Source organism: Perna viridis, chromosome 10 (assembly GCF_037379345.1).
Source record: "Perna viridis isolate PV_CMFRI_1.1 ecotype Kerala chromosome 10, ASM3737934v1, whole genome shotgun sequence".
NCBI lineage: Eukaryota > Metazoa > Mollusca > Bivalvia > Mytilida > Mytilidae > Perna > Perna viridis.
Genome location: NC_142454.1, coordinates 39,109,498 through 39,131,929, shown reverse-complemented (window position 1 = coordinate 39,131,929; position 22,432 = coordinate 39,109,498). Strand labels below are relative to the sequence as shown.

At 32.6% G+C, this 22,432-nt stretch overlaps 1 protein-coding gene across 1 annotated transcript; it reads right to left on the bottom strand.

Moving 5' to 3' along the window:
* Window positions 1-1,723: 1,723 nt before the first annotated feature.
* Window positions 1,724-21,416, bottom strand: LOC148605702 (uncharacterized). The gene is made up of 3 exons (XM_088550691.1): window positions 21,239-21,416; window positions 18,264-18,935; window positions 1,724-2,101 (listed from the first exon to the last, which is right to left on the bottom strand). Exons 1-3 carry the CDS (start codon window positions 21,270-21,272, stop codon window positions 1,818-1,820), a joined length of 990 nt encoding a protein of 329 aa, XP_088406817.1. The 5' UTR covers window positions 21,273-21,416; the 3' UTR covers window positions 1,724-1,817.
* Window positions 21,417-22,432: the final 1,016 nt, after the last annotated feature.

Here is a 22,432-nt window from a genome sequence, read left to right as displayed (position 1 = left end):
TGAGCTATAGAACATCTGTTGTTCAAAATAAAGGATTATCTCCCTTGACGTACTTTTGAATGATTTTGAATCATGCAAACAGATGGATGATTTAAATATTATATGCATTTATAAGTATTAACATCCATTTAAGAGTACTTAGGCTAGTTTTTCCAAGACATACCTGAAAATAGGTTTAAGAAGAGATCGTGAGTTTTGCGACAGGTGTAAACTGAATATTTATTTACGAGTTTGTACCTGCAGTTAATTGTATCGTTTAATTAAATCAATCTGCTTTAATCATATGTAAAATATTTGAATATGTGAAGCTTTGTTTTTTTAAGAGTAATTATCTTAACAAACAATGTATTAATTTTGCGTTTTCCCCTATACGCTAGAGGTTTGAGTACTATCAAAATAATCTATCATATTTTATTGAGTGCGGCTCTTGCTATTGCAAAGTCGGGACATATATATATAGTGATAGGGCTGTCAGTTCTTGCACTCTTCCCTCTGTACTTCATTCCGTTACACATTTGGGTACCCATCTCTCATCTATTACTGCTCCTTCGCCACCGAATTTCATTATTTCGTTATATCATGCATGTGGAACCTTTTATTAAGGAGGTCGACCTATGGTAAAAGACACAACTCACGAAATCAGTGATATGTTTATATCATATTAAATTTCACCAAACCCTCTCAAGCTTTCATTTTAAGCAGAATAAAATGAATCGAAGTTTATTAGATGCTTACATAAGATTTATGTTAAATGTTGAATACAAACATTCCAATGATTTTTAAGAGTTGTGTCCCTTACGCTAGGTCTACTTTCGATTAAATATTTTGTTTCAGATTATTTTAGAGTTTTCTCAAAGGGAAAATTAACTTTGTCATTTATTAGTATGGATATACAAGAATACCTATCTCCTGTCTGTTACTCTTCATTCAACACCTTTGAATGAAATTTTATTTAAACTTTTACATTTTTTACCTAATACTGAATCTGTGCTCTGACATTTTTATATTTTGATCTGAATGTTTCTTTATGTCTAACATGAACTTTATAATTCCTTGTTATGGGGAATCCATCACATATTTGTATTTTCTCTATATCCCTAAATGAAATAAATTAAACTTTCACAGAACCTATTCCCATTGTGCACTCTTATTTTAGATGTTGATCCTATTCAATTTGGTGCTTATATCAAATGGAATAGTGGGATTATCAAGTAAGCAAGTGTTATTTGCACTTTATTTTAACTGATATCGCAGAGATGTGAATCGCATCTGGTGTTACTCCGTTGTTTTTGGTTGGACCTCTTTGTTCCGCCTAGAAAAAGTGCGTTGGTCGAGCTCGACTCCAATCGCGTATGTACTTGCAATGTGACGGGTGTCGCTGACGTAGTAGGACATGCTTACCCTTCTAGAGCACCTGGTGTCACTGTTTTTTTTTGTTTGCGTTTCCCATCGTACGGTTCGTTTCACTTGAACAACAGAGTTGTTTTCCATTATTGAGTCGTACCCAGTGGTTCGTATTAGACGACGAACCGGAAGTAGAATTAGTGAAAGTTGGTTCGTGACGATAAATTGAAAACAATCCAAGTAATTTAAAATATAAGTTTCACAAATAATTGTGTGTAAAGGTGTAACGGTGTCACGTGTAATGGTGTAACGCTTTTTTTAAAACAAAATATATAAAGGAGTTTCAAACACTATAAGGTAATAAATGAATGATCTACAATGTACAATTCTTTGTCTTGAAAATGGTTCAACAAATATTTCACAGATAACAAAAATTTGAGACAGTTTAAAATTCATATCGCATGTATTACAACTCAATCCGAGCGACGTATGAGCTTGTAGTATGCTCCATTGCCGGAAACTGTGTTCCCTGTTCCAACTTTTAACAGACGACAAGGGGAACAACTGGATACAGGGTTTTCATACTGAAAATGATGACAGTCAGCACATCTCGCGCAAGAAGCAGCACAAGACACTAGCGTGCACTGGTCATATGCAGTAAATTCTTCCAAATTATTTGTTGACGATCTGTAGCGTTGAAACATCGCATTTGGTTTTGTGGGATCTAGATCAGGATTGCCATTACAATTTGGCTGTACTGTAATGAAAAAAAAATAAGTACCATCAAAGTTAAAATTTAAACAGTCGGATTGCAAGAATGTTAACATGATCTTTAGGGAAAACTTTTATTTAGAATGACTGAATTTAATAGATAGTAGTACGAATGAATCAACCTCTAAACTATGAATATTAAAGATGTTCACAGCTGTGTTGAAAAATAACAAAGGTTTCAAAGAGTTTCTAAATCTCTCGAGATTGTTTATATTAGAACAATATAAGTAGAAAAACAGGTTGGGTCATTGTTCTCGTTTTCAGATATAAGCATTTCATTTTTTTGCGGGTAAATTATTTCTCTTGATTTTCCACAGGTTTTGTATTGGTAGGTTTTAACTATCATAAACACCTACGAAATGACAAGGATTTCATATTCTATTCTTTTATACCATTTGAAGGTGAAGTTATGACAAGATAAATGGGGTATCTGGGTAAAAAATATTTATGCTATGAAATGGATTGAACCAGAAGAGTAAGAAAATCTGACAAAAAATGGCTGAACATGAGTAGCAACATCCTTAAAGAGGTAGACTTACAGTGAATTACAATGTAACCAACACGTCCATCAATTAAAGTTTTCGTCTGGTTAACTAAACGATGTATGTCTTCTGTATTTACGAGTATATCGATTATCATTCATTTTGTATGGGAAATTGTATATGGATTTGTGCTAAATAATATGTGACCATCTGATAAAACATACATCAGCAGTCTGTTATGTGTTATTGATTTGTTACTGTTTTATTTTAATTTGTTTTTCTCCTTTAATTACTTGTGTTGGTAATTGTTTTGTTTTGGTGTTTCTGAGTTTCGTTTTGTTTTATTTTAGATTGTAAATCTACGACTGTTTACCGTGAATTTTCAGTGTAAAATTTTAAGTCTACCAAATCCTATACATTGTAAACAGTTGAATTACAATGTAACCACCATGTCCAATGGTGTATTTAAATATTCCAGCAATATGATTGTAGCCATAAAGAGCATGCATGTTTATAAATAATTAGGTTTTCATGCAGAAATTAAATACCATGGTGATATTGTTGGCCTTCCGGATAAAATACTAAAGTACATTAAAATTTTCATTGAAATGTAATGTATTCGTAAACCAAGGTATATTTTACCTACAAGATTTTTCAGTTAAAGGAAAGTTAGGAGAATTGTATACGAATCCTATATATGGCTCCTTTTCATTCAAAGGCCAATATCATGCTTAAGTAAATAACACTGATAATTGAAAGCCTATGTACTGATTTTCAAGCTTTCTGTCATGTTTTTGAAGTTCAAGCTTGAGATATGAATAACGTTTTTATGTATGTTTGTTTGTTAGGGTTCAACGTCCGAGCAGCAATATTTAAGCTATATTCAGACGATACGTGTTTATAGACATCACGCTTATTTTAACAAATGATGGAATGAACTATATAAATGATTCACATTGTCAGACATGGAATAATTAGAGTATAAGGTCTATCTGTTTAGTGGTCGCATTTGATGTGAATCGGGTCATGAATAAACAAAAAAAAGTATCATTCCAGCTAAGATGCATGCAAAATGTGATGAGAAAATGTGGTTGGAAAGCCTACACATGTTTATTTTTGATATTTTGTTCAAAATGCTAAAGTAAATAGTAAATAACATGTAGATTTTCATATAACCCTTGCTCATCAGAGATATTATATAGAGATAACTCTGTAAGTGACACTACAATACAGTAAAAACATCGGATTTTTTTATGTGAATTATCTGATAATAGCAGACAGATTGGAATGAAAAGTTACCGTTACACATCTCATCACATAGACCATTAAAGAAATTTAATTACAAAAATATAAAAAAAATGTAGCCTTTTGGGGGTGTATCGCATTTTACAGAATTCGCATGATTCTTACAAAGATTGCTACTTAATGGTGTAGAAAGAGCACTCGTTACTCCTGATGAACATCTCATATTGTTTTACAGGTCTTGAGAAAATGAAACATTAATGTAGGTCAGACTGGATGCATTACTCTAAATATACATGAATAATGTGTAAGATATACATTCCCTATCTAGACCATGAGTTAATTTACAATACCTTTTCAGGGAAGCGAAAGTAAATAGAAAAATGAAAAACCATGTTTTATACCTCAAATGAACTTTGCATTAACAATAAACTGCACTATAAATAATTTTTTTCTGTCCCATAAAAGTAGTACTACATTACCTACAAACCATAAAGATGGGCATGGTTATTTCAATTAATGATCCAATCAACTACATTTTTTGCATTTGACATAAAGATGCTGTTTTCAAACGGTATGGCATTTAGATTGAAATACTTGAATTGTTAACTAGACTAGATAACCTTAATAGTAAATTGTACCTAATAAAAAGGTATAAAGAGAGTGCAAATATGTCACATAAGTGAACATTTTTTAATGTGCGCTTACACTATGAATCATTTTACAGGAGCTGTTTAGTTAGTAGACTTGTGACATTTAAAAAATATTTTTACTATGAGAAAATCAAGAGATTCATCCATGTCTTAAACCCAACGAACGTTTACAGACCACAAAACCAGTCTTGATTTTCATTCGGTTGTTGATCGTTCGAGATATAGAATAAAGATATATTAAATATATGCTGACCGAAAAAGCATTGATATGGTTTTCTTCACCATGATACACCTCTACCATTGATGGTGAATTTAATACGGACTTATTTAACTCTCTGACCAAATTAGTCTACTTTTTATCAAACGGTTCGTTGATGTAAGGTAGATTCGTAGATGTACTCTGATTATATGACAATTCAAGTCAACAATTTGTCATTGAACAATTATCGGCGAAGCAATACTGATGAGACATTAGTGAGATGATTGAAATACCCCCAAAAACCATGGCTTATACGCGAACACATGAGACGAAAACGATCTACATACACAATGTAGCGAACCGAATAAAAAAGGTTACACCTAAAAGCTAAAAATGTCGGAAACACAAGGTCACACAAAAAACTAAAGCACTTGCAATATGAAATAAAGAATACCGGGATTGACATCAGTTTCTGTGGAGTGATAAGCATGTCCTGTTCCACCAGCGACAACAGTCGTATTGCAAGTGAGAATAATCCGATAATGATTAAGCAAAAATAATTCAGCACCGCGACTGGTGTCTAACAATCTTTGCAGAGGTAATGGTACAGACATCATTTTGATATTCAGTTATAATTCCAATCTAATTAGCCTTTTATCGTGCATTATGAATGGTTGTTCATTTCACCTTTTACAACCTCAATGATGACAGTTTTTACAACAGGGTAAATGCCATGTACATATCTTTACAAACGTGGTTTCCACTGCTTCGACAAAAAATATCTGCTTATTCCATTTATCGTATATTCAAAACAACAATTTTAATAGAATATGTTTATCATTTGCCACTACAGAATACGAATATATGAATTGACAATCATGTTAAGTTGTCGGTTGAATGCCGCCATTTGCACTTTGTCAATTATGTGTTTTAATTTCACGATATGAGTCTACACGAAACTAAAAAAGCGATAAATACATTTTAAATAGTGTGGTAAAGGAATTATAAGGATTGAACAATGCTTTTCCAAAATTTTTGGCTGTGTACAAATTGACTATTCATTCGGACACCTGACATGAAAGTACTTTTATTTACTTTTTGATTGAATTGTCTGATTTTACACATGGATCAATTTTTGAAAACAGTGTTTTATCCTATAGTTAGTTCCACAGTTTTAATATGACAAACTAATAGGGACGGAGCGTCAGCAAGGTCCTAGATACGAAACTGAATGGCTGAAAAATCAGTTTGTCGGAAATGACATACGTAGTCTGGGAATGATTGTTTGAACTGTTAACACAGGGATTGAGCAGATGTTCTAGGAAGTTGCGTATATTCTAGTTGGTCGAAAACATAGGGGTGCATTGTCATAAACATAATCATTATTTTAGAAAATACAGCTCCGTAGTTACACATTAGTTTAAAAGATTCAATTTGTTCAAAAGTTTGAAAAATATAACATGGTCTTCCTTAAAAATGTGAGTTGCAAAAACACGCATCAATGATTTGACGACTTTCCCTTCCGATATAATTCCAATTTCCTGCATGTGGAACAATTTTCCTTTTAATACTTTTTTTCAATGAAATTATCATATAATTTTATTTTTTATTGATTACCGCTATAACCTTGGTCCCCTTGATTACTCTTTAATTAGTTTCCTGTGTTAACACAACAATATGAATTATATTGCGTATTCAAATCTGCTGTACATAGAATATATCTAAGTTTGCATTCAACTTCAAAACATGTCAATTTTGCTAAATCAAAATTTTGAATTTCGCAATAGCAAATCCAGTATTAAGAAATACCGTGACTAATTTAGATAAATGTACAATGTATTGTTATTTAAAACTTAAACTTTCACGTATAACTTCGTAAAACTTTGTAAAATTGACTTTAGGTACATAGTTTACGGCCAAGTAATATTATGGACAGGAGGTTTAACATATCTTGCCTTTTTTACAATGTCTCCAGCATATCCTGCCATTTGTCAGCATTTCATACAATATTCTAGTCATCTGTGGTGTGTAACATTAGTCGTAAGTTATGACGTCACAATACTTTAATTTACTTTGACGTCATAACTTACGACTAATTTTACACTTACGATTTTTTTGTGAAAAGGACCACTAATGTTTTCAATAAGTATTTGAGAGTTTCGATATATTGATTGTTTTATGATGTTTAAACTTTTTAGTATTAATAGTTACTAATGCAGTTTTTACATGTGGTTTTGGTACTTTAATTTTTCAGTATTTTTTTGTCTCACCTGAGCATCAGAATTCTTTCTTGGAGCAACATCGATAGCAATGTAGTCTCTATTTGATAACTGTCCATGTAAGAATCAGGCAGATCCTTTGACATGGATGACACAGGGTAAATGTCACCTCACAGAACATTTTGTTTAAATACAATATTTATATCATATTTATGACAAATGATATAAAGTTTGATTCATATTGACTATGGGTGGATCAGAAAATGTATTTTAATTTTACCTACTACAAAGCAACAAAATTAAAGAGTAATCACCCATTTTTCAATAAATTTCAATGCTTTCTCTATATTTTTCAAATTGTAGCAATTTATCAAAACTATCATTTAACTTTAAGAAAGGATGCATTTGTGTTATAAATGCACCAATTTGTTTTAAATAAGGTGTTTAAATGATGTTAAAATAGTGCAACAAATTTGACGCCATTTAACATAAACAGTCAATAATGGTAAATTTTGGTTGCTTTTTTTTTATTCGGACCTACTTACATCCACAAAAATATCTCCACTCCAAAGAAACAACTGTACATTTTCACATATGATAAACTATGTAATAATAAATGTATTCACTAAATATAAAACATGAATAATTAACACCAGATATAGTGTTTGGATGTGGACATAATTTCCTTGCCAAAGGTGGTTGAGCTGAACAACATTCACCTAATCTTGACCTCCATTTGGCACATGAATGACATGCATCACATTTTACATAAGTCAAAATCTCTGCAACTTTTACCAGACCCACCATGCTTTGTGGTCACATGACATTCTGACAACAGTGAACTCATCTTCTCTCAATTTCACACTTGAATGACTTGCACCACATTTTTACATTTAAGTTAATTCTCAGGAATAGTAATACATATTTTCTAGATACTTTTTGGCAAAACATGCCACTTTGACACATCATCTAAACTATCTCAAATTAAAGTTTCAATGATAAATGTCACCTAAATTCTTAATTGATGAGTGTTATATTAAAAAATTGTGGTATCGATGACCTTGAGAACTACTATGAGGCAGGTGTAAATAGCAAGAGAACAAAGTTGAATCATTGATATTTTTTAAGTAATAAAACCAGAAACAGTTTTACAAATAGGATTTATTGGCTTCACATTTTAAGAGACCCTCATTAAAGATGTGAGCTCTAAGTATTTGTTACTAACAAACCTTTATCAAAGATGTGAGCTATAAATATTTATTACAGATATGACACTCAACGATCTTTGCTGTATATTACTCTTGATATAACGGGTTAACTTTCTGTCAAACTGAAATTAGGCTCTCAGTGCTTCTAAGGTCAAAGGCTAAATTCTTATTTATCAGCACTATGATACTTTGTCCTATATTGTCAAATGTGAGAATCCAATCTGCAAGTCACTAATGATGACCAACAAACCAGTTAAGTGTCATACTTTTTCAAAGTTACAGTTTTAAAATTCCCCATTCCATTGTGGTTACACTAATTAACTCTCCTATGTACCGTTGAATTATTTTATGGCATTTGACATGTATTTGTCTTATATTTTTAAAGTGATATACTATAACTGAAATAAATATATATTTCTTGGATATATAGAACTGTCTTTGTTTGGTCCAGCCTTCTAATTTTCATCTTATTTTAATGTTGTGATGTCAAATTAGTATACTAAATTTTAAAAAAAATATAAAAAATTAAGAGATATGGTATGATTGGCAATGAGACAGTCATCAACCAAAAGTCAAACAACAAACAATTTAACTTCTACAGGTCACCACACTCTCTTCGATTATGGGCAAAACCCAAACAATAAAGCAATCTGTAAAGGTCCAAAAATGAATTCATTGAAACTATTCATAAAAGACGAAAATCGACCTAATCAAAACGAAAAACAATGAACATAAAAAACATCGACAACCACTGGACTACAGATTCCATGGCTTGGATAAGCATATAAAGTATGTGGCGGGGTTAATCATGTTGGTGGTCGCTCAACCCTTTCCCTAACCTGGGACAGTTGTGAAAAATACAACAACAAAACGAACCTAAAAATCTTTTTAATTTGGATTTAAATATTGGGATCGATTCAGAATACAAAAACTTTAGGAAACAGGACAAAAGACAACAAGCCGTATCTAGTTCAAAATCCAAAAGCAACTGAAAAGCATATCTTTAGCGAAACATATCATAAAACGTTTAGGGAAAACAAAGTCTTGGTGCAAATGAAAAAATAAAAAGCAATGACGTTCACATAATTATGTTACGTGGGATTGTTATTACATTTATGTTGACATGAAACAATACTTGAATTTGTGTCTTATATTTAAATGTACATATTTTAATTTTTTTTTGCAGCGTCAATTTAAAATACTAGTAATTACTACTAACCAAAACAAAAAAAAACCTTCACATGCATATTTGCAAATTTCGGAATGCTGCACATGTGTTTCTTCTTCACGAACTGATCTCTCATCAGTAGCATTAGAACCAATTACTTACTAGTATTATTTTCCGGGTTTCGAATTTTGTGCAAAAGAGCAAAAGAAATGGTTAAGGTCAATAGTAGTGCATGATTGGAAGAAAGACTAGCTGGTTTTCACATAACATAATGTAATCTTATTTCTCCAATTCTAAACGAGTGACAGACTATTTTGATGATTTAGCACTTGGTCTATGCTCCCAGTGTTCAGTGGAGTGCGAGTTGCTCATTTATGTGCATATACTTTGTATGTATGATTTTGGTTATTTTATGTTCTTTGTTGTGTGTGTCTATTTTCCATATCTGGTCTTTGTCCCTGGATAATTTTTATTTGATTCCCGCTAGAATATATCTTGGTTCCCTTGATTACTAATTCAAATGAATTAAACCTATATCCAATCGTAATCATAAGATATGAATAATACTTGTTAATTTGGCGTTCTATAGTAGGGAACATAGTGGAAATATTCTGGCCAGATAATATCTCCAATGAAGTCTTCGCCCCCAGCGTCACAAAACTTGAAAACACACTTAAGTCTGAGAATATTCTTAGCTTCCATGGTAACCCAAATGAAAGTACTTGAAATTAATGACATCACCAACAGATCAACCATTTTTCTCAAGACTTAAGAATTTTAATGGTCATGTTCCTCGCAGACCACCAAGGGGGCCTAAGTTGAACATCTGACGGAAGAAGGAAGAGAGAAAGACCTCAAACAAAATGGCGTCGAACCATCATTATGAACCAAAAACAGTACGGTCCGTTTTAGGAACAGTGATTTTTTATCTGTTGTGTACTGCACATTTCTGATAAATGACTGGTAAATACTATCATGAATTAAGACAGGTGACGACAGAAGTTCACAGTTACTACTATACACTTAACATGCACTGTCATATCCTGTTCAAGATCGTGATAGGTGTTAAAAGGAATGTGTCCGGCTGTCATTGCCTGTCCTGAACCGTAACAGTTCTTGATAGGTGATGACAATTCTCAATGGACTGTCATAGACTGTCGTAATTGACAGTTGGCTAAAAAATTCAGTTGCTGTCTATAACGTTGTTGGATCTTGTTACAGTTCATGAAAGATATAGATAATATTTTCACAGCCTGTTATGAACTGTTATTGGTAACAATAGGTGAGAACAGTATAAATCGCCCGATTATAAACAGTTATATCTTGCAACAGAGAATGACAAGATTGCTCGACCAGTTATGTACTGTTATGGCTTGTAACGGATGGGGACTGGCCAAAAATCAAATAAAAATATTACTAAAGACAATATTATCTTATCTTAACCTATAGTATAATTTATAACTATCGTGATTTTGTAAAAAAAAATGTTAAATTTAAATGAATTTGTTTGAAAAAAACGGGTCCGTCTAAACACTGCAAAGACCGGTCTTAGTGCACTAAGACCATATAAGTAGCACTAAGACCATATAAGTAGCACTAAGACCAATAAGAAGACTCTTTTCAGAAGTGAATTTAAAGTACTACCAGTGAAAAGGGATGGTAAGACTGCATTTAATGCACGAAGTTAATGATGAAAAAGCAATAAAATCTTCAGATATTTAGTCTTTTGTGCAGTTTTCCCCGACACGTGTCAGCAAATACGTGAGCAACAGATCCTGACCTGAACCTTTCGAAGTCTGCAGTTGGGTGTGGATGTTTATTTATTAGTTGAACATCGGTCTAAAACATTTAAAATCAGCCCTGTAGACATCCAATAGTGCCATGGTTTTCATTTAGTATTAAACCGTAAATAATTGATTCATTAAAGATTTCATGTAATTAAAAATCGTACAAGAGTATCCGTCATTTTTTGTTTGTTTGTTTGTTGTTTTTCTATTCTTTGATGACTAATTGGGTAAAGTGAAAAACCGGAACATGACCACAAGTGCTGAAGTACCCCAAGATTTAAGGAATTAAATTTCGTAGTGTTATTACATTTTGGTCATTTACGATACCAACTGATTACATATTTATCATATAGATTATATCAACAGTTTATAGCAATTTTCAAATAAATTTTAAATATTAGTATTTTGGTCGAAGAAAGTCCGAGAGAGAAATTACAGGCTTTATTTCACATGTGAAATTTAGAAATTTATTACACAGGAAACATTTGATAATTCACTGACATCTATATCATAAATACATTGATATCAATTTGTGTCTGTCGTCTGTGTGTTCATGTACAGAAGTAAGTTCTAGAGATGAAGTCGATATGTAACCGTGGTCTTTGTCTCCACAAACAGAATTTGAAGACTAAGCAATAACGATGGGTTAAAAAAGAAAAAAAAAAAAAAAAAAAAAAAAAAAAAAAAAAAAAAAAAAAAATAGATTGCTCTTGGTGAGATCATTTGTACGATGACCATACGACATGACATCGTAAGAGTCCATTTTGTAGACCCGAAACGATCATTGTTTAAATCTGTAAACTACAAACTATTTGTTCACTTTAGAAGACACATTTCTACACATCAATCATACTGAGCATTTAGAAATTATCAGATAGCAATACCTCAAAGATGCTATTGAGTCAAAATACGGTATTCCAGTCGAACTATCAACACAATACATCATGCAAATAGCACAGAAAATATCGCCGGGATCTGTATTAACCCGAATAATTCAGTCGTTATATTCCACTCACTATCGATTGCTACATTAACTCGGAGAATCGATGACGGTGAGGGCTTGAATTATTCGAGTTAGGGTCTGTATGTACAATGATGAACAAGCCAAAACTCTTGTGATTATGATTGGAATATGCATTTTTTTCTCATTTAAAAAAAATCAGTGTTTCGATTTCTTCCTTTTGTAAAAAAAACAAACAAAAAAACTACAAAGCAACAACAAAATGACTAATACCTCTATAATTTCAACACTAAAATCACTTTTAAATTCCATTTTTAGTTACTTGTTATTTATCAAGGTAACTAACGATTAAAACACAGGTGACCATTTCTATATATAATTATGTGTAATATATGTATTTTAGATACATATTTGAGTGTTTGGTACTTTTAGTTGAGAAAATTATTGGTCTTAATGCAACTTTTATAGTCTTAGTGCACTATACACAGCCAATTCGATTCATATGATAATCATATGGTAATCATATTCCAATCATATGATATTTAATATATGATAGTTTTATGATTATCATATGATCCTCAATTTTGGCTTGAAAACATTATGACAATCATATGTTTGTGAAAAATATATGATTATCATATTTTAATCATGCGATTATCATATGTAAATCGAAACATATAATTATCATATGGTGCTCGATTTATATGAGTATCATTTGATGCAAACCATATGATTCTCACGTGTGGCACATTTGCCACATTTACCTGTCTTTGCGGTGTTTAGACGGACCTATTATTTCGTTCTGATAAAAAGCCCGAATTTGCAGAACTTTCTTTGTATAACTCTGTGATGTGTAAAACAACTAACCAAATGAAAGTCCGTGGGACTTTTACAATTTTTTCTAAAAGATGAGTATTATATAGGACAATTAATAAAAAAATATGTATACAAATTTGTAGTTTATCATTGAATTTTTAAAAAAATTTCTAATTAATATCAATGAATGGATAAACACGCTGGTATATGTGCCAAACTCTATTGTAACATAACTTGAACTAAATTCTTTGATCTTTCATGTGCATTAAAACCTGATATTTTAAAACAGAGTGCATTAACTTCCCTATTTTGATAGTTATTTCACTGTCGAATGATTTTCACAACAATATCCCTATGAAAACCATTTGTGGGAGGGGCCAAAAGCAGTGCAATAACTACATTGAAAATGCACGGTAAAGCTCCATCTCTTTTGCAACACCACAAAAACAATGCTGGCTTCAAAAATAAAGCTGAATTAATAGAAATAATACATGTACAATATTAGTGTATTACAGAAAAATATATAAAGTATTTGTATCAGGCTAAGGATGGGGAAGTAACTGGAGGCTCTGCCGAATAGTTACTCCCCTTCCGAGCCGAATACAAATACTTTCTATATATTTTCTGTAAAACACTAATATTGTGGGGTTTTTTTTCTGCAATAAGTCAATTTTGATGGTTTTGTGTTGTTAAGAGTATTTAATTCTGAAGAAGGAACCTGTCGTGGGCCCCAAGCATTTGCCGTTCATTGAAAACCCGCGACAAAAAGTAGTTCTGAGAGTTGGACATTATTTGACGAAATATTGTAAATTGTAACTTTTACATTTAAACGAGTCACAGACATAACATAAATATTCAAAATTAATTAACAATTACCGTCATTTAACATGTTTTTCTGATGTGAAATAAATTCTTCCGTGACCTACTTTCTTTTGTGACAAAGTCATTGATGTGTTGGATTGTGTGTGTACACATTCAAAGTGGCAATGTTCAAAGTTACGCCGTAAAACATTGAATTAACATGGCTAGACATATTTGTTTGATGGCACAATGTCTTCGGAACGCTGTGACTGACAGATTGACAGAGGAGATTCGACGGGACGCGTGACTGTGATGGTGGGTGGAGCTTAATTGCTTTATTTCCTACTATACAAATAAAGCAACAATTTATGCGACACCCGTTATTTGCCCTTTAATGAACTCATTGCAGGATAAATATACAGAGTCAAGCGAAAAAAATTATTTATTTTCGGTTTACATCCGGAATCGTCCCCCTCTTGTAAAGACATTTCTGGCACATACGATAACAACACCTTATAAAAAGATATTTTGAAAGAAAGAATTGAAAGCTTACCACTTAACTTAACATTAAAAATCAAAATTCAAAGAATTAAGTAAAGTCTTTAATACGCCAAAATTTAAAATTCAATTGAAATTAACCTGACAATTAAAAAACGTTACAGAACTCTCCTGTCAAATTCCATTCATGTACGTATTTGTGATGTCAACAAGACAGCGCTTTTTACTTCTTAGAACGGGATCGGTAACAGCATTTTCAGTTTTAAATTTACTTAAAACTGATTCCTGGATAATTTCCATTTTCAAATGGTGGGTTCAAGACGTCCGATGCTCGTTTCTGAATATTAGCGTTAGCAGTCTTGTACGTTCTGACGCCTTTTGTTGAGCGGTGCCCAGTCCTATCCATAATTTCTTGTTCATCTGTTCCTACTTGGTAAAGCGCAGTACCACACGTGCGCTTTCCCGAGTGGTTTGTGATGCTGATTATCAATACTGAGAGCAAGCTCACAACGAGATAAATCCCTTCAAATGAAGTTGAATATATAACTCGTTAAAAGTTCAATTATCTCCTTTTATAGTGCTCTATATTCCTTCATGCATATTTGTATATGATGCCCAATCTTTCTATTAAGTTTCTCGTCTGAATATAGCTGAAATATCGCTGCTCGGACGTTAAACCCCAACAATCAATCAATCAATCAATCTATTAAGTTTCATCAAAACCCCTAGAGTGGTTAAGGTTTACAAGAAATGAGGACAGACAGTGGTTCAAACTGGCATGATATCATTTTCTAAAGAGGGGGCCGGATCCCGAAATTTTTTAAATGTTGGTAGAGTCAAGCTTGTTGATACTAGCTCGTTTTGCTCGATGTTTTCATGAAATTAACATTTTCCACCAAAACAGGGATCCCATCACGGATCCCGGCCTCTGCGTCTCCCACTGCGTAGGCATGTTGATTTATAGTTGAAAGCAAATCTATAGTGACTAATGTTTCATATATGCAACCCAGCAATCTTGTGAAACCCTTCCTTTGTATCATTTCGTGGTAAACTGAGTGAGTTTTACTTTATGGAAATCCTCTAATAGAATTAAAAAAATATTAAAAAAACTTAAAACCATTTAATTCACTTGTAGGCGACAACTTAGTTATGTTCTCAAAACTTCTTGAAACATACTTAGAAAATCCATAGTACCCCCATCCCCAACCCACCCCCGTAAATCAAAAGATTGCAGTCCAACAAGGTAGTCATTGTGAAATTGATACAATATTGAGATATTTACGGGTCGTCTAATCATTATTTATTTAATAATAACATAGCAACTATAACTTACCTGTTTTTTTTTTTTTCAAGATACAGTTTATGTAAAGACATAACGGCCCCACGTACAACAACAATGTTAGACGTCGAATGCATGGAAGCTATTTTATGACTTGTTAACCAGTGTGTTCATAACGTCGCCAAGGTTTACATCATATAATAAAGCTTTAACTAGCAGTCTTTATATAAATCAGACAGGAGGTGATTCACGCATGTCAAAAACCATCCAAATTTACCTTTAATTCTTGTTCGGAGACCGTTATACACACGTAGATCACATAATCAGTCTTAGTATTTCATTCTGGGGTTGCGCTTTTAAGATATAGATTGTACATGAAATTAGCACTTTGTAAGAGTTATCTTCCTTCATTCTGTTCGATTTGGTTGGTTTTAGTGGTAGATAACTGCATGAAATTAGCACTTTGCAAGATTTAGTGGAAAGTTGAAGTGTAATTTTCTCAAAAGTACAGATCTAAATACAGAAAGGACTATGGTCACATAAAATTATAGCATATGTAGGCCAAAAACGCATCGTGTTATCTATGGATTTTTCTACATGATGAATCACATTACCATGGGCAATGTCTGAACTTTATATGGACTGCTACTTAAACGTAAAGAAAAGGAGACATTTATTGTGGAGTTGTACTCCCCCTTTTTTATATATTTTTTTTTGACAGAAGCTATACCAACATTTCATCTTACAAATCTACCATGGCGCTGCTTCATAGGAAAGAAATCGGACGTGCGCTATATAACATCCCTGCACCGCAGCATACAGTTCTCTGAACGCTTTTTAATTACATGTATGTTGATACATGGAACGCAGGACGTTTCGTCAGTGGACGTTTTGGAGAAAGAAAATTGTGTAAAAAGGATACACCTGAAGCACCATCGAAAGGGAAGTCAACCTCAGACAGGAGTGGAGGAAGCATGTCCTTGACCTATGTGTCAATAGGCATAGCGAGAATTGAGTTGGTAAATATTCTTTTTTAACCACCGGTAGTAATTAGATTTCTGCGCGAGTTCTCTCCCCCCATTTTAAATTTTCTGAGGTGACTACAAAGTTCGTGGAGAAAATTATTTTACCTTAGCCTATTTTTGATTGATATTATTTATCCACTTTCTATGGTAAAATTAAAAAATTAACATGCTTGCTAAAGGTCGCATGTTGAAAAGAAATAAATTATATCCCCATTACTAAAGGAGAATCTTTATTTAAGAATGTTTTTTCCCTTTTTTAACAGATACCCTCTCCGTATTTGACGTACATCCGCCCGGGAATTTAAAATGTTGACTAGTAAAGAAGCGACCTACAATGTATATCAAACATCCCTAAATATATGCTTCTCATGAAAGAGACTTATATATAGCAGCTAGCACTTCATAGATTAAAAACCTATTTCAAATATTGTTTGTTATAACATTCAATATTTTAATGATTATTTTAAAACAGTGTCTTTGTTTAACTTCCTGTATCCTGTACTAGTCTAAAAATAATCTCCAAGCCATTAATCCAATTCAATGGATCCAATGTGTGGAGGTGCAGACCGAAATATTGGTTATGTTTCTTCTTTCGTATAAAGTCTTAGTATTTGTAAGAATCAGGCAAAATGGGAGAAATAAGAAACATGCATGTCAAAAACCTACCAATCTTACATTATAATTTCACTCAAGGATGCTCCACTATTTGAAAAGACTTCTATTTAATACCTGTATCACTGAATTTATTCAGAATGTTTTCAATACAATAGTAGGAGAACGAGAATTATCTGCCCCTGGATGTTTTATTTTCAGTGCATTTCAATGAAACCATTAAAAAGTGCAGTAAAATTACATCTTCAAAATGTTGTGATTTTCATATCATGTTTCGCACTCAACCTGATTCTTAGAGAGACTGACACATAAGTATAATTATTAAATGCTTAAATGCTTACAAAAAAAAGATGAGAATATTTTAGATGAATTAAAGTTTTCTGACGTCATACGATGCTTTTATAATGTTTCAATTGATATTCTGTTTTTAAATACTTCAAATGAACAGACTTATTTTTCCAGGTATGATGGAAATGATACATAATTCATGCACAGACAACGTGTCCTTGTCATTGAAAAATGTATGGCCATGACTCGAAATCAAAACTGGGGTCAGACGAGGTTTTGAAGCTTAGTGTCATTTGTCAACATAAAATTAATGCTATCAACCTTTTTCAATATATGATTAAGCACTGCTTTTTCCTGAATTTATCGATGTGTAAAATCGGACCATTCACTCACAAAACAGATAAAAGTCCGAAACTTGTTTTTTTAGTGAATGGTCAGATTTTACACATCCTTTAATTCTGGGAAAACAGCGTTTAACCCTTACAAGTCCAATCCCTAACTATCTGATATATATAAATAGTTTTTTTTTCTTGTAGAATCTCAATCAGTGTAATTGACAGCAGCAACTTACATTGCAAATGGCGGTATTCAACCGACAACATGACATGGTTGTTAATTTCAATATTCAAAGTATCTAAGGGATACTGATAACCTCATTCTTTCAAAAATTATTCTTTTGAATATACAATGCCGGAAATGAATGAAATAGAATATGTAATATAATTTTAAGCCTCTAAACGGCTCTGTCTTGTCGCAGCAATGGTAGCCATGTTGTTTACGATATGTACATGGAATTTACACTGTTGTGAAATCTGTCGTCTATTGGAATTATTCCTTATTACACCTATAAGTGTATTTATACTTATATCATAATATCATATAACTTGTACATGAATCTATATATACTTACGGTTGCCATACGAGGGTGAAGTGCACAAAGGCTCAGTTACACTCATACCAGGGAACTCTGCACTATGGAATGCGATGCAAGTTGCGTATCCAGTCAACAGTTGCCATGAACCATCCAATGTGCCTCCAACTCTTAGTGTTCCGGGCAACGATAAGTCAACGTTGTCAACGTATGATTCATCTTTATCGTATACCTTGCTTGTGTCCATGTACATCCAGAAAGTCCCGCTACTCTTATGTATTCCAAACGATATATAATACCACGTGTTTTCTGACATTGTTGAGCCACAAACATCCGTTTCGTTAACGGTTTGTAATTGTCTTCTGAAATTTATTTGTTTCTCTACTACCCAAACTTTTATTTCCTTTAACTGGGCACTACTATCATCTGGTTTATAATGAAATAGTGTCCCACTTAACAACGTTATTCTAAACCACCCAGAAAATGCAAAGTTAGACGGAGATAGATTATCGATACGCAAATCAAAAAAGGTCGAACCATCAAAAGCAGCCGTATTGCCATTAAATCCATTAGGTTTAGTAATGCCAAAGGTCATTTTGCATCCTTCTGAATCATCCTGTGTTGGAGAGTTCCTTTTAACCTCGTGGGCAAATGTTTGTTCGTCAAATGTCCATAGTAACTCGAGGTTTGCCGATATTGCTGACAACATTACTGTAACAGCAAAAGCATGTAAAATTGATGTGTCGTTGTTTTCTTTGGCTAATTACAAAAAGGACGAATTTGTATGATAACAAAATCTAATGTAAAAACAACTGATTAATTTTCAATTACCCTTAATTGAATGAATAGTTCACGTGCACGTAAAATGTGTTGTGATTCGAGACTTCTGGAGTATTTTACCTGTATATCGCACTAAAAACGTCTGAAGTAAACAGCATTATTTGTGTAATGACAATGGCTTTAGAAAATTATAAATGAAACCGCGACTTCAGAGCATGTACGCATGGTATGGCTGCCCCATTCTAAAAGAACAAAAATTGTGGAAATGCTTCAGCTAAATTAAGTATTTCCTTGTCAGAATTATTTTGCACACTAGACTTGTTTATTTCATATGGATTTTGTTTAAGGAGGTAGACCTTGGGTAAGGAACATAACTCTTGAAATCAGTGATATGTTTGTGTCATATTCAATTTCATCAAAGCCTTTCAAGCTTTCCTGTGAAACAGAGTGAAATTAGTTTAAATTATTTTGATGCTTATATGAGATTTATGTAAAATGCTGAATACAAACGTTCCAATGATTTTTAAGAGTTGTTTCCCTTACCCTAGGTCTACCTCCTTAACTGTTATGTCTGCTGGACCTGGTTTTAGATTACGGGTATATTTGGTCTAATATTGTTCGATCCTTTTACAATGTATTCCTCTATTGGTCCTGTATACTAGTTTTCTTTGTTATAAAGAATTGATTAGATCATTTCTAATTTATTTTGCATAATCAATAGAGGAGAAATGACAAATATGGAATTTGTCAAAGAGGTGGAGACCTTTCCAAACTGTGAGCTAAAAACGACCAAAGCCTGTAGATTATTGGGTTTTTTTTATGAAAGGTGAGAAACCTAAATCTGGTGTTTCTTTCGGCTGGCCTATGTATGGACACATATAGAATTGAATTGGTAGAATATTCTCCCCTTTTTTGACCATCTAAGGTTTGGTGGTTCTTGTGGTAAAATGTTTGTGAATATCATATATTTTTTTATACAAGCCTTTGAACTCAGGTCATGACATTGGCAAACATCATCGTGATATTTTCTAAGTTACTTTATGTATAATGCATGTTTTGCTCGATGTGATAATGTAATAATTTGTAAATTTGCAATTTGAATTAATACTTTCTCGTCATGGTGAACGTTTTTACAAAATTTTCTTATTCTCAGCTAAATACGTTTCTGATAGAATGGTAAATAATAAATTAATAATCCAAAAAGTTACTTCTGAGTCAAATAAACTTTACATTCAAAGTCTAAATGGTTAGTAAAGCATCTTACCACACTTTTTGATGCTCTCTTTCTGTGTTTAATCAACGAGATAATAAGATATGGCAGAGTTGTTATTTTCAATATTTGCTGGGCATTACATGCATGGCATATACGTGGGTCAATATATTGGTCGTATGTCTCAATGTCTTAAACCAGGAAATGTTAACATTTTTTTTCGCAGATATTTCGTGATCTTGAATGTCGCAAAACTTACTCATATGCGAAAGTGTCCACGTTTAAATATAACGGTCAAAACGATGTTCTGTCCTGCCAAAATTGAGTTCATTATCGTTACTATTTAACATGAAATAACTTGAAATACGAAAAATTGTCAAAATTAATGTAAATCTACATATGAGTTCCGCATAAGTTTTTATTTATTAAAACTTAGCTAAAAGTTCATATTACCTTTTTTTTGTCTTTGTACTTTTGTGGAAAGCTGAGTCTTTCGGGATTTTTCAAGTTATTTTTTGTTAAATATAGAAAAATTTTACTGGCCATTTGTCGACCCAACATAAAACGGTTAGTCGTACCTACTTCTATTTTACAATAGTTTGTTACGTAAGCGATTTTATAATCAGAGGTTTGTGTCAACGTTTATCATACATGTATATGAAATTGTTTAATTATAGTTTAAAAGGAAGTCAACGCGAAAATATCCTCAAACATTTTTTTAAAGCGAACTGTCATTTTCAAATATGCACCGCAAAACTTGGTGGAAATAATTGTCCATTGTCAATGGATACTAGACTTATTGCTGTACCAATTATTCCTTAAAAAGAAAAAAAAACTATACCTCCAACAAAAAAAAGGAAAACAAAACGACAAAACAACAACAGAAACAAAAAATCAGAGAAACTCAGCTTTCTACGAATGATTGTGCGTCAGATTAATCATAAATATAAATTTTATCATAACTGTGTAGAAATTTTAATGACACATTCCAAAGCATTTTTTCTTCTTCAGAGATATGTCTTACCTTCAAGAAGAATTATAAAGAAGACGTTAACCATCGTAGATCCCCAAAGCACGCTTGAACATATTACATTGTCTTATCGGAATAGATGATTGCATTTATATGTAGAAAACAAGATTAAAACCTACAATGCGTCGCCTTAATGAGCGAAAATTCAATAACGTTATTACAAGTTCCGACCTACTGAATTAAACAATTTTCAATTAAACTGAACTTAAAACTGTAAAAGAGAGAACGAAAGCGCATGCACCTGTCATAATTTTAGTGTAAGAAATGAAGTGAAATTGACATTGAATCTAGGTTGATGTGAAGGAAAATGCAGCAACAAAGGTCGTATCCATCGTATTAAAAGTGCACGAATGACTACATTCAATGTAAACGTCGAAATCAAAGCATTGAAGCTAAACAAACAAACATACAAACAAACTAAAACGGAATCAATATTTATCTTGGCATTTAGATAAAATTGTTAACAAAATTTTGAAGTAAGTGATCATGAGATTTGGTTATAATAGACGTATAAACCGAATGCTTATATTTAAGTTAAAATATCATATTTAACAAACCGGCGAAATGATGATAGTGAGGTAACATAAGCAATGCTAATTGTGAGGTAATAGTTTCAATGTTAATATTGAGGTAAGGGTCGAAATGTTGATATTGAGGTTACAAACGAAATGTTGATATTTAGGTAACAAACGAATTGTTGATTGTTAGGTAAGTGTTGAAATGTTAATATTGAGGAAAAAGATCGAAATGTTAATATTGAGGTAAGAGTTGAAATGCTAATATTGCGATAAGGGTCGAAATGTTAATATTGAGGTAAGGGTCGAAATGTTAGTATTGAGGTAAGGGTTGAAATGCTGATATTGAGGTAAGGGTCGAAATGTTGATGTTGAGGTAACTCGCGAAATGTTTATTGTGGGGTTAGCGTCGCAGTGTTAATATTGGCGTACAGGCGAAATGTCGATTGTTAGGTTAGGACAACAATGTTTATATTGGCGCCACAGAAAAAAATTCGGTTGTGAGGTAAGGGGCGAAATGTTAATATTAACAAAACAGATGAAAGGTTGATTGTGAGGTAAGGGTCGAAATGATGATTACATGTAACAGACAAAATGTTGCTTGTGAAGTTGGTAAGTTAGTAAGTAAGTCAATTCTTTATTTAAATAGGGTAACCTAATAAGAATAACTCTA